Source organism: Alexandromys fortis, unplaced genomic scaffold (genome assembly GCF_014885135.2).
Source record: "Alexandromys fortis isolate MF-2015 unplaced genomic scaffold, M_Fortis_MF-2015_v1.1 scaffold_14, whole genome shotgun sequence".
Classification (NCBI taxonomy): Eukaryota; Metazoa; Chordata; class Mammalia; order Rodentia; family Cricetidae; genus Alexandromys; species Alexandromys fortis.
In genome coordinates this window covers 15,610,973-15,627,505 of record NW_026067910.1, presented here as the reverse complement: position 1 = coordinate 15,627,505, position 16,533 = coordinate 15,610,973, and the positions used below count along the sequence as shown (strand labels likewise).

The 16,533-nt window shown below is 41.0% G+C and overlaps 1 protein-coding gene across 2 annotated transcripts in view; it reads left to right on the top strand.

Moving 5' to 3' along the window:
• Positions 1 to 16,533, top strand: part of Ptprk (protein tyrosine phosphatase receptor type K) — a 519,914-nt gene that overhangs the window by 170,633 nt on the left and 332,748 nt on the right. For both annotated transcript variants that reach the window (XM_050138244.1, XM_050138245.1), the window contains exon 3: positions 14,348 to 14,619. In XM_050138244.1, coding sequence (XP_049994201.1) covers positions 14,348 to 14,619 — 272 coding nt within the window. The remainder of the gene's footprint in view (positions 1 to 14,347; positions 14,620 to 16,533) is intronic.

The following is a 16,533-nucleotide window of genomic DNA, read 5'->3' as shown; positions in this document are numbered from 1 at the left end:
CATGGGAGGAGGCACGGTGAGGACTTATTCTGTAGGGTGAGAGCTCAGACATACAGTGGAACATTATGATGGGCCTAACCTGGACAGCGGAAGCAATGTTGCCTTAGGCAACAGTGACTTTCTACTGGAGGGTTCCTAGAATAAATTTTGGACCTTATTTAGGCTTCCTAATTTCCTTTACTTGGAGATGTCTCCTCTTTGCTGAGCTGGAGAGAATGAAATCTATTTACACAGAATGTGCCCTGACCTTTCTCCCAGACTTCATCTTCCCTCTCTGCACATAGCTCAGAGTGGGAGACTTGCATCTGCCTGGCTATAGGAGCAAGAAATGAAGCTTGGATACCCATAGTTCACTGAATATCTTCTTGCTGTTTGCTCCTGCTGTGCGGGTCTCTGCTGCCCGTGCCTCCTCGTGTGTCATCTGCTGCCCTCACTAAATACCATTGTTCTCTCCCTCAGCAGCTCCAACTGTCTCCCTGTCGCCTTTGCTCACGATGTGTGTCTTAGCTGGATGGAAGCCAGAGCAGCTGGCTAAAATGTGACTCTCTGCTTCCATTCCACTCAGTTTAGTGCTTTCTGTATTTCCATTTGACGCTTGAAGTGAAGATGAGACTCTTTTTGTCTTTGCCTCTGAGGACTGTATAGTCTGTGCACATCCTCCATTCCACGCACCTCCCTGTTTCCACGTGTCCTTGGTGTTGCTCCGGGTCAGTTGCACAAAGTGACTGCCTCGGCCTGGAATGTCTTTCTCCTCTGAAGTTAGCTGATAGCTCTCATTTATTCTTTTTGGTTCATAATTTAAGCTTCACTTTCTGAGAGCGCTCATCAGACGCTTGATGAGATCATCTTTCCTTTTGATACGGTTCTCCTCCCAGGCCACCCTGCCCTGCCTGTAAGTTACTCCAGTCTGATTTTGCCGTGTTCGTGTATCATTTGATTACTGGTGAGCCACATCTTGCTTGTGGAAGATGCTTCCTGAAGAAAAAGTACCACAGTGCCATTTGCAATCATGCTGAAACTTCATTCTCACTAGATTTTTCCATGCAATTTAAAAATATTTAAATTATATTACTCTGTAATTTAAATTTCTCGTCTTTGATAGACAGTGTAATGTGATGCTAAAGAAAATTGTTGAAGTGTTGGAATTGGATTCAGTTGTGCACAGGTTGCTTAAATATAAACCTCACATCTTTTGCATGCGTGGTTTTTAAACTACTATTTTAAAATTGATTTCCCTTATTTTATGTGTATTGCCTGATTTGCCGGCATATATGTACATGTACCATGTGCTTGCCCAATGCCTATGGAGGTCAGAAGAGGGAATCTGATCTGGAGCTGGAGTTATGGATATCTGCAACCCTCATGTAGGTGCTCAGAACTCAACTCAGGCCCTCTATTAGAGCAACAAGTCCTGGTGACACCAATCACAGTCCCAGAGAACCTAGACAACAATGAGGACCCTAAGAGAGACCTGCATAGATCTAATCTACACGGGAAGTAGAAAAAGACAAGATCTCCTGAGTAAATAGAGACCTTGGGGACCTTGGGAAGAGGGTTGAAGGGGAGCAGAAAAAATACAGAGCTCAATAAAAATCAATAAAAAAAAAGAGCAACAAGTGCTTTTATTTCCTAAAATTAATTCTCTCTCTCTCTCTCTCTCTCTCTCTCTCTCTCTCTCTCTCTCTGTGTGTGTGTGTGCACGCACTTCTGTGCCACAGTGTGCATGTGGAGGTCAGAGGACAACCTGTAGAAGTATGTTCTCTCCTTGCACTAATCCTGGGTCCCCAGGATTGAACGCATGTCTCCAGGCTTGGCGACAGGAGCCTTTACCATCTGAGCCATCTCAGCGGCTCCCTTTGCTCCTCAGTGTTTCATGCTTGATTTATTAAGTACCATGCTCAAGCAAATTTGAATGACTTATATATTAAGTTTTTCCTCTTTTGAGTTTTAGTATGTTGAGCTGTTTTATTTTTATAAATTAACATAAGTCAGCATCCTTATTTCCATTGATGAAGTATCCTCTATAGAGGTCACTATGCAGAAGGACATAATGGGAGGCATTAACCTCTAAGAATCTCACCACTGTGTTTGGAAAACTGTACCTTATCTCAATAAAAGATAGAGAATGTCTACTATTCTGCTATGTACAAATTTATGTAATTGTAAGAGAATTCATGGCAAACACAAAGTTGCCACTCCTTTTTCCTTAAGGGGAGGAAAGACCATACAAGGGGTCCATGCCAAAATCAGGAGTGGCAAATGCAGGAGAGATGGGTCATAAACCATGTCCACCGTGACCTGTGACCTGTGAGTTCTTCTAGTGACAAGTAAACCCTGGCAGGTTTGTATGGAAAAGGTTTATGAGTTTTAATTACCAGATGGATTTTGTAGTTTTTACCCATGTGACAGGCTTTCAGTGACTCCCCTTGGTTTACAGAATCGTATGGCTGCTTTCTGGGTAGTGACATGGACTACCCAAGTCACTACTGTGTGAATGACCACTGTCTGACTGTTGGGCCTGTAGAGCTCAGCCATGGCCTGTCTAAAAATTCTCCCATGTCACTACTGTGTGAGTGACCACTGTCTGACTGTCGGGCCCATAGAACTCAGCCACTGCCTTTCTGAAAATTCTCAGTCATTTTTTAAGTCCCATTCCTCCCCGCCCCCCTTACACAGGGTTTCTCTCTTTAGTTCTGTCTGTCATGGAACCCACTCCGTTGACCAGGCTGGTCTCAAATTTGGAGATCCACCTGCCTCTGCTTCCTAAGTGTTGGTTTTAAAGGCATGTACCACCACCAGCTTAAAAAACAACCTTTTTTTTTTTTTTTGGTCACACAGGTTTTAGGGAGATATTGAATGAATGGTAAAGCTACTTAAAAGAAAATATGAAAGACAACTCTGTGTCACTAGTGTGAAGAGAAATGTGATTCCATTCTTTGTGCTTGAGCCATTTTCATTTAGCTCATGCATAGTAATGGCTCCTGGAGATCTGTATTAAGAGTAAACCGAAAGATGTGAAAAACAAATTTTGGAAGCCACTGCCAGTCCCCTCCTCCCTTCTATCAGAGAAAGGCCACTGTCTTGGGGACAGCTGGGGGACACCTGTGTTTGATTACTGGCGACAGATCCAATCATTCCTTGTTTTGGCTGCAGCTCTTTTCTATTTTGGTGTCTTCAGTATACCCCAGAGGTTAGGTTTAAAAAAGTTCGCGTGGGAAACGAAAGTCCACAGTTTCTCAAAGTTTGCACTCACCCATCCAGTCCTAAGTCAGGCTGTATGAAACCAATGCCCGGTTCTGGGAGCAGAGCGGAAGGGGGAGCTGTTTAAAATGGGATGGGGAGGAGTTACTAAGTGGCTGTATTTCTGGTTATGTTTGAAAGGAATGCTTGTTTTGAGGATTATCCTTTAGCCACTTGGTGGAAGAGAGTAAGTGGAATGAACTGTCTACCAACAGGAGCAAGGAATGTGAGCTGGCTTGCCATTTGCTTAGCCAGCCCAGCTTTTCATCATTGAGCACCGTTTTCTGAACTGAGGTCCCCTCCCGCTTATGTTACGGATTTACAAAGTAATAGGTTGAGAGCACTAACAGTGTCACTTGTCCCCGAGGACAAGGGTGGCTTCCTAATGGCGCCTCTGTGAGGCAGTGGGAGCCACTAACTCTGCTAGTGTTGCCTAGAATTAATTGACACTTGCAGAACTGTGGGGGATCTCAGGCCCTGTCCTGTGTGTGTGCATGTGTGTGTGTGTGTGTGTGTGTGTGTGTGTGTGTGTGTGTATGGATGTGGAGGCCAGAAGTGCATTTTGGGTTTCTTCCTCATTCACTATTTTTTTGAGATAGGGTCTCTCGCTGGACCTGGAGCCCACATATTTGACTTGACTTCAAGACTACATATGTATGCACCCCTACTCCCCACCCACAGCACTAGGGTTAGAGACATGCACAACCATGCCTGTCTTCTGTGTGAGTGTCCTGAATCTGAAGTCAGGCCCTCATACTTGCAAAGTAAGCCCTTTCTCTACTGACTGGGCCATCTCCTTAGCTCTCCTTACAGGGAAAACATGTACATCAATCGCAGTCTCTTCATCCAGGTGGCTAGCATTTGAGATCATGATACTGGTCTCTTTTGCTTTTGGGTTTAGTGGAGCCTAAGTTCTCTTCCCCCTGTTCACATGGCTCATGGAGCCGCTGTTGGGAGAGGGTAGCACAGCCTGATGTTACCCCCTTTGTCTTCAAAGAGCTCCCAGGCTAGAATGTAAGGATGTTTTTGCTTCATCTTCTCCAGTTTGCATTCCCTTTAGTTCTCTGTACTCAACCTTTCTTTTCCTCTCGTTTGTTCTCTCTTTCCCTTTAGCCTGTGGTAGCCTTCTAGAATGGGACTGTCGGCCTAAGCGAGAGAACCCAATCTTGTTTAGACAAAAGTTGCAAAGACAAAAGTTAAAAAAGTTTCAGTTTAATGTTCCCATTTCTGTAATCTTCACTATGATACAGCCCTTTTATTCCCTTTTATTAAGGAATATGAGACATGATGAGAGGCCGACTGGGGGTGGCTCGGCCTGTTTATTTGGCTGTATGATCTGTCAGACCCTCAGTTATCTCTCTCTCTCCCCTGCACCGTGTTGTTGGGGCACAAGTGCATGTATTTAGTATGCCTCTTTGCATGTGTGTGGTGCATGTGTTTGCCCTTGTTCACATTTGGAGACCAGAAGGTGACATCAGACACTCTCCCCCATTGCTCTTCACTGCATCCCTTGAGGTAGGGTCTCTCCTTTGGACCCAGAGCTTTCTGATGTGGCTGGGCCAGTCTAGCTCTTCACTCTGGTCCATGAATCTACAATCTCTGCTCTCCGAGGTTAGCATGACGTGCCACACCTGGCTTTTCTCTGGCTCTGGAGATCTGCATTCCTGTCCTGTGCTAGCTTCCGAGTCCCAGAACTTGAATTCTTAGCATCTTCAGGAAGAAGAATTTGTTTTCGTTAGGACAGTGGTGGAAACAAATGCTGTTACTCCCTGCCTCTTTATGTATTGTGTTCCAGTATAATTAACAACTTTTCTTCCTTTTGTTAAGAAGGAAGAAACTTCTTCGTCTGCTTGGTTGACATGGCTTGTGTAACCTCATTATTCTTACGTCTGGTAACTCAGGTATCAAACGAGGTTGTTCTGATTGTTCTGATTGATCATTACCCGGCGCTGACGTCCTCAGGAGCAGCTATCATCATTACAACAGTATAACTGCGTAGACAACAATGGTTGTTAGTTTTGACTACAAATCAAGGCCTACTTCCTGTTCTAGAACATTGAATAGAGTTGCCGTGCCTTTGGACATAAAGTGCCTACTTAGTTGACTTCAGAGAGAGCATTTCTCGATAGAGAGTAGCGAAACAGCAGGCTCTCGTTTCCTGATCCTCAGCTCTGGACTTCCATTGTGATCTATGATGAGCTATGCTACGGTGAGAGATTGGAGTTGCTGGTATGATCTTTAGATGGTCAGTTGCCAGACACCACGGGATACGCGACCCTCCTTCCCTTGTGCCTTCTATTCTGGTTTCAGTGAAAAGGCAAGCAGGGATTGCAGAGCTGTCTGCGGGACAAAGGCTCTCCTGCATTTTAGGTAATGCACTGTAATTATTCCCTCTCAAGTTGCTTTTCATGTTAGCAGCGGCCTCTCCAAACATCTCAGTACTGTAATATGAAAGCGGTGCCAGCTGGAGGGCCAGCGGGGAGAGGCAGGGTCCTGGAGACGGGAGAAGTCTTAGAACAGGCCTTTTGAAATTTCAGTGAAACCTTTACCATTGGTGTTTGAGTTGTTCTGGGAACAGGGTAAGAGGGGTACCCTAATTTCATACAAGATTTCAGGAGAGCAAAGAGGGAAGGGAAAAGGAGCAGTACAGGGAAGAAAGCTGGCAGGGAGCCCTTGTAGGCTGGGTTCAGAGCACAGGATGGTGGAGGGAAGGACCAAGAAAAGCAGAAAGAGACAGGACAGAAGGTTGGCAGGGTGGACGAGAGGACAGGGCTGTGAGGGGAAGGACTGAGAAAGGCGCTGGTGAGTGGCAGGGGTTTGAAGTTTACAAGTGTTCACTGTTTAACACCGTCATCTCAATTCTAACCTTTGAAAAATGCTCTTTTCCCACATTTCTGGTTTGATTCTTCATACTGTGTGATACAGAAGGGAATGAGTATGTGCAAAGCAAACATTTCTGAGGACATTCTTATTCTCTCAGCCCACTAGCACGAGCCTGCATCCTCTGTTCCCATACCAGCCTCAGGGTGAGGTGCTTCTAAGAGAAGGGAATTAAGGCAGAGACAGGCTAAATTATTTGCACAGGATGAAAAGCTGACTGGATTGCATAAAGCACAGAAAACTGAAGTCCTCATAAGAGAAGAAAGTGGGTGAATGTGATTACCCACTTAAGTTAGTAAGCCCATGACCTATGACCGGAACCACTTCAGTAATCATGGAACTTTGGTCTTCTCTGTCATGCAGATGAGCAAGAAAATTTTATGATCAAGGGGCCAAGTGCTTGTTTTTTTTTTTTCTTCTTTCTTTTTCTTTTTTCCTTTTCTTTCAAAAGGTATGGTAGGGAGATTAAATTATAGAACAGTTGTAGGCCCAGTCTTGAGTTTTAGCATGTACCAGATAAGTTCTATGGGAAATAGACTCCCAAGAAGGGAAAACACTCTGATCAAGTTTAGGCCATGTTTGTTGTTTTGTCCCAACTTTTCCTAGAGCTGTGCAATCAGATAAGCAAATCAATTAGGTTCATCAAGAGACACAGGAAGTGAGGGATTTAACACAACCTGGAATGTTAGCAGGACACTTAGAAGGAACTAGTGTCTCATCAGACTTAGGAAGGCTGCATCCAATGGGTGATATTTTACCCAAAACTTAGTGATGAAGAAACAAACCAGTCAAAAGACTAAATTCTGAGCCAAAGAAAAATCAGCTTGGAAAGAGGATGCCTGCATCATGCTAGGGTTTTTCTTCAGACCAGAAGGAAGCCCTTTGTATCTGGAGACTCTTAAAGGTAAGGGGACAAAGAGCTAGAGAGAATGGGTGTAGGCCATGTTAAAGCCAGGGATGAAAGAGGTCGGATTTCATTATTTATTTATTCATTCATTTATTTATTTATTTATTAAAGATTTCTGCCTCTTCCCCACTGCCGCCTCCCCTTTCTCTCCCCCTTCCCCAATCAAGTCCCCCCCCCTCGTCAGCCCAAAGAGCAATCAGGGTTCCCTGCCCTGTGGGAAGTCCAAGGACCACCCACCTCCATCCAGGTCTAGTAAGGTGAGCATCCACGAAACTGCCTAGTCTCCCACGAAACCAATAGGTACAGTAGGATCAAAAACCCATTGCCCTTGTTCTTGAGGTCTCAGTAGTCCTCATTGTCCACTATGTTCAGCGAGACCGGTTTTAACCCAGGCTTTTTCAGACCCAGACCCGCTGGTCTTGGTGAGTTCCCGATAGAACATCCCCATTGTCTCATTGTATGGGTGCACCCCTCGTGGTCCTGAGTTCCTTGCTTGTGCTCTCTCTCCTTCTGCTCCTGATTTGGACCTTGAGATTTCAGTCCGGTGCTCCATTGTGGGTCTCTGTCTCTGTCTCTTTTCATCGCCTGATGATGGTTAATATTCAGGTTGGAATCTTGCCTGTAAGATGGCTCAGTGGGTAAAGGCGCTTACCTCACAACTGACCTCCTTTACAGACATTCCAAATCAGGCAAAAGCTATACTCTGGCTAATCTGGTCTACACTTTTAATAGGTCTAAAAAGAAGGGAAAAAAATCACATGAACCTACTCTCAGTAATCTTTCTTTTCTCATTAAATAAAAAGAGATGTAGTATAAGAGGGGTAGATGTTTGTGTTCCGCCCATTTTTTGCTCTTTTCTGTCCCTCTGGAGGAAGTTAAAACACCCTTTGTTCATACAAGTACAGAACTATAGTAACACTTAGCTTGTTTGATTTTTAATCTCCAGACACCCACCTCTCTGGTTAAAAGTTCTAGTTTTTAGTTATCTTTCTGGACCACATTGACTGAATGAACGTGTATAGACTCAATATATCAGCAAAGGTGTTCTCACCAGGAAGAAAAAAGAACTGTACATGTATTAAAAGAAACTGGTTCTGTGTCTATGGCTGAGGAATCCCTCTTTAAGACTCACAGACCCTTACAGGAGACTGATGAGGTCAAATGAATTTTCCAGGATCACTAACCCGTTTTTCGTTTCTCTCATTTTCTCATATATATATATATATATAGGCATATATAGACATACTGAGTGAAGATGTAAAAATAAGGATCTGACTTTTATTACGTTAAACATTATCATTTGAAGAAAATAAAAACAATGCCTGTTCTCTTTAGTAAGATAGGGTTACTTTTTGTAAAAACTATGGGGTACGGTTGTTAAACAATTTAGTTATTATTTTATGAGTTTTATTTTATTTATTTTTTTGGCTGGTTGGTTTGTTTGAAGACTTAATTCAGTAGAAGAGTTAATTCCAAGGCCAGGGTGTAACTTTCAGCATCATCAAAGCAAAGCAGGGCAAACACATCAGTTCTTAGTCTTCATTTCCTGTAAGGCCAGTGTTGACAGAACTTAAGACTTGGTGTACTGTTGGTATGTTGGTAATTGGTTAATTAAATTGTGCATGTGTGTATGTGTGTGATGTGTGAGTGCAGGCCAGACACAACTTTGGTTGAGTTTGTTTTCCCCTTCCACCTTTATTATTCTGGGAATTGAACTCAGGTCAGTTGTGTGGTAAGCTCCTTTACCCTTTGAGCCATATGGCTGGCCCAGTGACATCAGTATATATATAGTGTATAGGCATTCTGAAGCTAAAATATTTTAAATAAAGCTGGGCTTTTTTAGATAGCTATGTTAAGGGTGACTCTAACAAAACTCTTAGGTTCACACCTCCAAACCTTTTTCTAGTCCATAAAATTATTCTTTCTCAAAACTACCTAAATCAATTCTAATTATAGGTTTGATTTTGTTGTTTTTACAGTCTCGGGCATGTGTTGGCAGTCTCTCATGGCTACCTTGTCAGCCAATCAGTCATCAAAATAATCAAATCATAAATATCCCTTTAAGACATTTCTATGTGTATCATGTACACACACACATCTGTTGGATTTGTACTTATCATTAGTTTATTTTATTGCTTCAGCATTCTAAATTCATGCTTTTTATTTCTCCTATGATATACTTCTGTTTCATAGTTAGCATGGTGCCTTCATCAGGAAAGGACACAACAAGTTTTCCTGCTTGAAAAGGCTTCTGTTCTTTTTCTCTTGTGGATACCGCAGAGCTGTTGTGAATAAAAGTCATACAGTCACTCTGTGAGCTTCCTGCCCAAACTATGGCCTGGTTATCGCCTATGTTGTCCCTCCTGGCTGGTGACCACTGTGACATTTCGTAGGCCCTGCATCTCACAGTCTCTTGCAGAAGGAGACTCTTGCTTTTCTTGCATCTTTGCCCCCACTCCAGCCTAAACAGTTCAGGAAATGTCTCCAGCAGCCAGCCAAACCTTCTTTAAGAACTGTCAGAGAGTCACCCCATGCTCACCCTCTTCCACACTGATGTCTTCAGGGGCACTAGGTTTTTGTAAGCTTCTCTTTACATCTTTTTTAACAATCTTCCCTTCTCATGCTTCAAGTTTCCCTACTTTTGTGTTAAACTCACAATGAGGCTTCACTCTTAGGATCAATGCCTACATCAGTCGTGTGAGAGAACACGACTCTCTTTTCTTTCATGAAATACATCTGTGTGTCAGTGTGCATATGTGTGCGGGTGTGCATATGCAAATGTACACATGTCAATCAGAGCACAGCTTGGAGCAGCCAGTCTTCTCTTCCTACCATATGTGTTCTGAGATTGAACTCAGTTCATAAGGCTTGGCAGTAAGCACCTTTACTTCCTGTTCTCACTGGTCCTCGGGGTTGTTCGTTGTCTTGAACGGGATGGCCCTTACAAAGACTCCCCATGATACGTATCTAAAATTGAGGTAAAGACAACATATGATGAAGCACTCAACTTAAAAATTCAAACTAGGAACCTGTTCTGGGGAAGAAACTATTGTTTTGTGTGAAGGAAAATCTTGGTAGGCCTGTCAGATTGAGGAAGGTGATTTGTCAAGGGAGCAAGAGTTAAAGGGATCTAAGCATTTTGAATCAAGAGCAGGGAAAGCCATGGATTCTAAGTTTATCTCTTAATTTGTAAGACATCTTAAGTATTTTGAATAACCAGCTTAGTGAAATACTATGTTAGCACGCCAAAGTCTAAAAATTATATACTGTTGCATATATGCACAGGGGAATTTTGAGAAATGCAAGGGGATTTGTGTCTTTCCTATCAATATGATAATCTAAAGTAGTGTTAACCCCAGGAGTGTAACTTAAAGATAAAAGGTTATTGCTATAATATGTCCACGACACTTTGCATGTGTGTATTAGACAATGGTGTTTTTGAATAAAAGACTTTTCCCCCCCTTTGGCAATGATGACTTTTTAAAAGGCCAATACCTTGCTTCAAATATTTATTATTCTTCAATTACAGATAATGGTATTTATGCATTCTTTTAAGAGATTCATAACATGTTCAGAAGCAAAAATGTCAAGGCAGTTTCTGCCTCCTGATAATGCACTTAGCATTTGTCTCTAAGTCCTTTACTTTTTCAGTCTCAATGTTCATGTGTATAATTAAATGCATGTGCAATAAGATATTTATAAATGTGTTTCTATTGCTTCAATATAAAATGATACCAAAGCTATAAAGCTTTCTTCCTATTGCAGCATTATTGAAGAGTGAGGTTCTGGAGATGTGTTTGAATTATGAGGAGCTTTGACATACTCAGCAGATTGGTTCACTGATATTCTTGTTGTGGAGTAGTTTATTAGGAGCTAAGGTCTGCTTGAAGTAGGGGCTTGCTGAGAGTGTTATCTTGTTCATGTATCTTGTCAATAGCTCTTCTGTATGCCTCCTACCATAGGTTCTGACACCTAGTGACCATGGAATGAAACCTTTGAAGCCATCAGCCAAAATAAACCTTATCTTTCTTTAGTTGATTTCCATAGGTATTTTGACACAGTGATGGAAAGATGTAATAGTTTATAACCTCCATATTTTCACCTACTATATTATGAATATCTACCATGAAATGTTTAGATGATATTTTAATGGCTACTTCATTGTTCATCAAACTCATTATCCATATGTTTATTATTTATATATCATTGAATATTTATATTCTTTTTATTTTCTCCATTTTAATCAATATAATGAGATGAGTTATCTTTTCAGTTGTGTCTTTGTTAATTCACACACAACATTTTCTATTGCACTTTATCAATTTTGCATTGCCACACCAGAGTGCTTATGTCTCTTTCAAGCTTTTGTTTCTTACTGGCAAAGTGTTCTCTAGAAAGTTGCACTAAAGAAATTATGCAAACATATAAATTTAAGTATTCTTCTTTGAGTGAAGCATTGGTGAAGCCTTTGCTGAAGTGACCATGGAAAATATTAACCCCACATCAAAGAAGTTACCTTTAACGAAATACACCACATCTGTGTGACTTGCCGTCACTCAGCCTTCTGATAGCTAAGCCTCTATCAAACACCACTGAACATTTACTTGAAATCTGAGGGAACCAGAATAACACTAAACGAGCCTTGATTTTTTTTAACATCAAGAATGGGCTACGCGCATGTGTAAAATCTACAAACTTTATGTATAGTTAGCCAGTTTTCTCAGAGATTGTATAAGTAATCTTTAGAAGCTGATAAGAACTCAGTATTGGCTACATTTAAGTGGAGGTCTCTGTCCCAGCTGTAGCTACACTGGAGCCAGCTGTTTAAATTGCCACTGTATCAAGTGGATAGACAGGGCTTTCAGTTGTTTCTATTGCTTCTGCCTTTGCAGAACTACTCAGTAAGTTCATTATTAATGCCCAGACCTCAGCCCAGGGAGCCAGGCAGGGTTCTGTGTAAATAAGACTATTTTTTCCCGATCATTCCATAGAAGTGAGTTATCAACACTAATTTTCTTTATTATTTAACCCGTGTTGAGTGGTACTAAAATGCTGAAATAGTTAGGGTAAGCTTTTATTTCGTGCCTTTCGTCTCCCTAATGATCGGATTGGTAAGGACTAATGATGACTAGATTTTGTTCATTCCATTTCTTTAATAAGAAAATGGTTGTAGCTTAAAATGCAAATGGCTGAAAATTGCTAAATGGTCTTAATGGTAAATATAATGCACATTTAAAATGTGACACAAAGCATATTTTACTCCAAACTTTATTTTATGATAAAAGAAAATTACTATTAGGAAGTTTAATAAGTCATTTAGCTGCACACTTTAAAGCTGCTAGTCAGGAGCTAAATTTGTAAAAAATAAATGCATAATTTCCTATAAAATGTTATACCAGTGGAGAAGCAGGTCACAGAAAGAGGCCAACAGTGCTGGAAAACCTGTTATAGGAGCTCAGGTCTGGTCATGGTTAAGACCAGAAAGTAGTCTTGATGCAGATTGGTAATTTGGAAAGACATTTTGATGGTGTTATTGGTGTTAAGTATGTGAGAATAGCCATGAATCATGAATAAAAAGCATTCCTTTTCTGTAAATTAGATTAGGATCCAGGTTTCCCGTTTTTTTTTTTTCTTTTCTTCCCTTTTTGGTAAATGTTTTTTCAAAATAGACAGATGATTTATTTTATTAATGTGCTGTCCATGAGAATCAAGTTAAAATGTAATTCAGCTTATGAGTGAAGACGAAGACTGGGAACCACAAGTAAACAATAACAGGAATTACTATTAATACAGTATGTATGTTCTTTGCTGGACTGGACTGAAGGGTTAGGTAAAATCATCATCAAAGCTTGGGATCACAAAGGTCCACTCTAGTGGGAACTGTCCAGATTGGAAACGAGATTTCTCCTGTAGTTGAAGCCTTGCTTTCTGGAATGGTTTGAACTCCAGTTTGTAGATTCATTGAGATAGGTAGACCAGTAGTCATTGAGCTTTTAGTATGCTATTAGTACAAGTTATTAAGTGTCAGAACAGACTACAGAAGATTAATTCTCCATTTTGGGAAGAGAGGGCCACGTGTACTGTTAAGAACCCTTGTAAAAGTTAGCTCTGTAACATGCTATCTACTATATTGCGGTTAAAATTATATCCTGGGAGAAATTGATTTATAGTAAAATTTGGTTCTAATTTTAAGTGTGACAAAATGATATCTTTACATATTTTTTGTAATTTATGTATTTATTAAAATTTTTTCTTTTCATGAGAACACAGGCTGTCTTTTTGGAGAACTGCTTGCATTAATTTAGGTGCCCAGTGTCAACATCCAATGATGTAGTTAGTGACTGTGTGACCTTTGTAAGTGTCAAAAGGTCAGTGTCAGTGCTCTGAAGGTAGGACTCCGTCATTTGCATCGCTACGATCAAAATGAATGATTAGTTACTTAGAAAAAGTGACTTGATGCTTGCTTTTACTCAGCTTTAGAACACAGTGTTCAGCGCAGACTGGGGTCAGTAGTCGTCTTAATGGGCTGACAGTGTAGTGAATAATATCGCATTGCATCAACTATGTATCAGAATCAGCTTAGAAAAGTTGGTCAATAGGGTCGGCAAGATGGCTCAGTGGGTGTGAAACCTGAGTTCGGTTCCTCAGTCCCATGTACTAGAAGGGGAATACTGACTCCCTCAAGTGCTTTCTGACTTCAGCCATGTGTCCTGGCATACAAGTGCCACATGTGCCTACACACATACATACATACGCACGCATCTATGCATGCAGGCATTTGTAAAAAAGTGTAGAAAGAAGAGTTGAGCATTAACCCTCATACTCACTTGGCAGAGTATTCCTACTCTATGATTTGATGTACTCACTAGTTAGTAACTGGCAAAAGGCATATGACTTAATAAACAAGAATATTGGTATTTGAAGTGCAAAGTTCATCCACTTCCTGTAGTTTTCCCCCTGCATTAATATTTTTGTTGAGGGAGAAAGAAGAAGAAAACATTACTTCCTATGCATATGAGATCAATAAATTTGGGTTGTTTTTCAACAGCTTGAAATTTGGTAGTACGGCAGAAGTTTAGAGGGCGATTCGAACCAGAATCAGGCTTTACCTGGTCTACTGAATGACCTTGAGTCAGTATCGATGCCTTAGTTTTCTATTTGTAAAACAGGGCCGATTCCAAGTTGTAGAAATGAATCAATTTGTGCGTCTAGTTTGTGCAATGTTAGTAAAGAATGGATTCTCACAGTATTATTATTTTTTATAGGGTAGTATTTGGCTTATCTGTTTCCTTAGTACTGTTATTTGTACTGTCCTTTCAGGTTCCTATATGGTTGTGGACTCCTCAAATCATGATCCTGGAGAAAAAGCCCGACTTCAGCTGCCTACCATGAAGGAGAATGACACTCACTGCATTGACTTCAGTTACCTGTTATACAGCCAAAAAGGCTTGAACCCTGGCACTTTGAACATCCTGGTTCGGGTGAATAAAGGACCACTTGCTAATCCAATCTGGAACGTGACTGGATTCACTGGTCGAGACTGGCTTCGGGCTGAGCTGGCAGTGAGCACCTTTTGGCCCAATGAATACCAGGTAACCCCATGAGACTTTCTGTTGTGTGCTTTCTTACGTCGGGTCTCCGTGTAGGTGGGAAATACAGATATAAATACTAGTCCTGCAGTAGTAGGGCTCCTCCCCCTATTTTCCTAGCTCCTCATTCTTGAGGAGGAGTTTGAATACATTGGCACGGAATCTTTTAACTAGAGACAGTATTTTCACGTGTAGCAAAGCAGCCCTTCAGCCCACAATTCCTTCTCTGCTTGACAAAGGGCTCCTTACTTCTCATTCTGACACACATTTCTATGCCTCTGTGCAGGAAGCAATAGTTTTTTTTTTTTTTTTTTTGTTTTGTTTTGTTTTGTTTTTCCATTAGACTGCAATATTCTGACTGGATCGGTTCCTGATTTCTTGAACATAACATGTGGGAGATAAACAGAAGATAGAATTGTGTAAGATGTGTTATCTTGAGGTGGCGACAGGATTATGATTTTTCTTAACCAAATGCAATATTTAAAACAAGCAAACAAGAAGTACAGGCTGTCAATAAAAATCTTTGGATGATTTTTCTTGGAATGCTTCTCTGATTATCAGGAAAAGACACAGTGAATGCTGTCAATTCCCACTTTAGGGTTCTATGGCTGAGTTTATATGGTTTAACATTGAAGTTCGTGTACCAGCTTGAAGACTCCTTCCGTCACACAGGCTGTAAGGCTTAGGGCCTAGAAATGCATGATCTTTTGTAAGAATGCAGAGCTTGTGTTAGACTTGAGGGCTAATCCTTTTAGAAGACTCACCTCTTTTTGGTTTATTGTAGAGCTAATCAAAGGTCATTTATACACGAGCATATTCCACAACGGCCAGTAGCATATACATCAATCAACATTTCACTCACATATTTCAATAGTGAATCGTTTACTTATGGTTGTTACTCATTACTACAAAAAACCCCCAAACAAATAATGTATCCTTTTTTTTTTTGGTATTGATTTTTCGAGTTTTACCACTGTCCGGGTATGGTAAAAATTAAGGTTCTTATTTTCAGGTTATGTGTCTGGTGAAAATTCAGCGCATTTCCTTAGGCACCAGGGTCTTCCATTATTCTTGAATAGAAAAATGTTCCTCTTTACTATGATAGGAAAGACATGTCATTTTTTTGTTGTTTGTTTGTTTTGTTTTATTTTTAAAGGACCTACAGAATCCTACAGGTTGCATTTGTAAGTGGATGGGGTGTGAACATGTGTGTGCACATATGTGTGCTTGCATGTGCATGCGTGTCAAGCTACTGTTAGAGCAGTGTTTGTGAGCCAGGAGACTAGTCTGTGACTTGCGTGCCTTGGTGAATGTTGTCACTAGATCCTCTTGTTGTGTACTATAGTATACCGATTTCATGTGTATCTGTCACGGAGCTCAGTGTAGCACTAGGAAGAAGGCGAGGTCTGATGCAGTCAAAGGAAATGCCAGCAGATCCAGCCGTCATAGCACACACTGAATCCCCAGACAACAAGTACATCTAACAGAAGTGTACATATGTAAGCTACCGAGTCAAGCTCTGTAGCTGTTTGCTATTTTTTACTCATGTAAGTCGTTCCTCAAGGGATAAGAGTGCTATTTTTGCTTCCTTTGGATAAAGATGACTGACAACATATCAGTGGCATGTTTCTCCCTATTACTAAGAATTCATATTAAAGGCTTTGTTTTCTTTTTTTTTTTTAAAGAAACACTTGACTCATGGATAGAACTTTTGTCCTTTTTCTTTTCTTTTTTCTCTTTTTTTTTCTTTTCCTTTTTTTGGTTTCTCAAGACAGGGTTTCTCTGTGTAGCACTGCTGTCCTAGAATTCACTCTGTAGATCAGGCTGGCCTCAAACTCACAGAGATCCCCCTGCCTCTGCCTTCCAAGTGCTTGGATTGAAGGTGTGTGCCACCATACCTGGTTCCCTGTGGTAGAT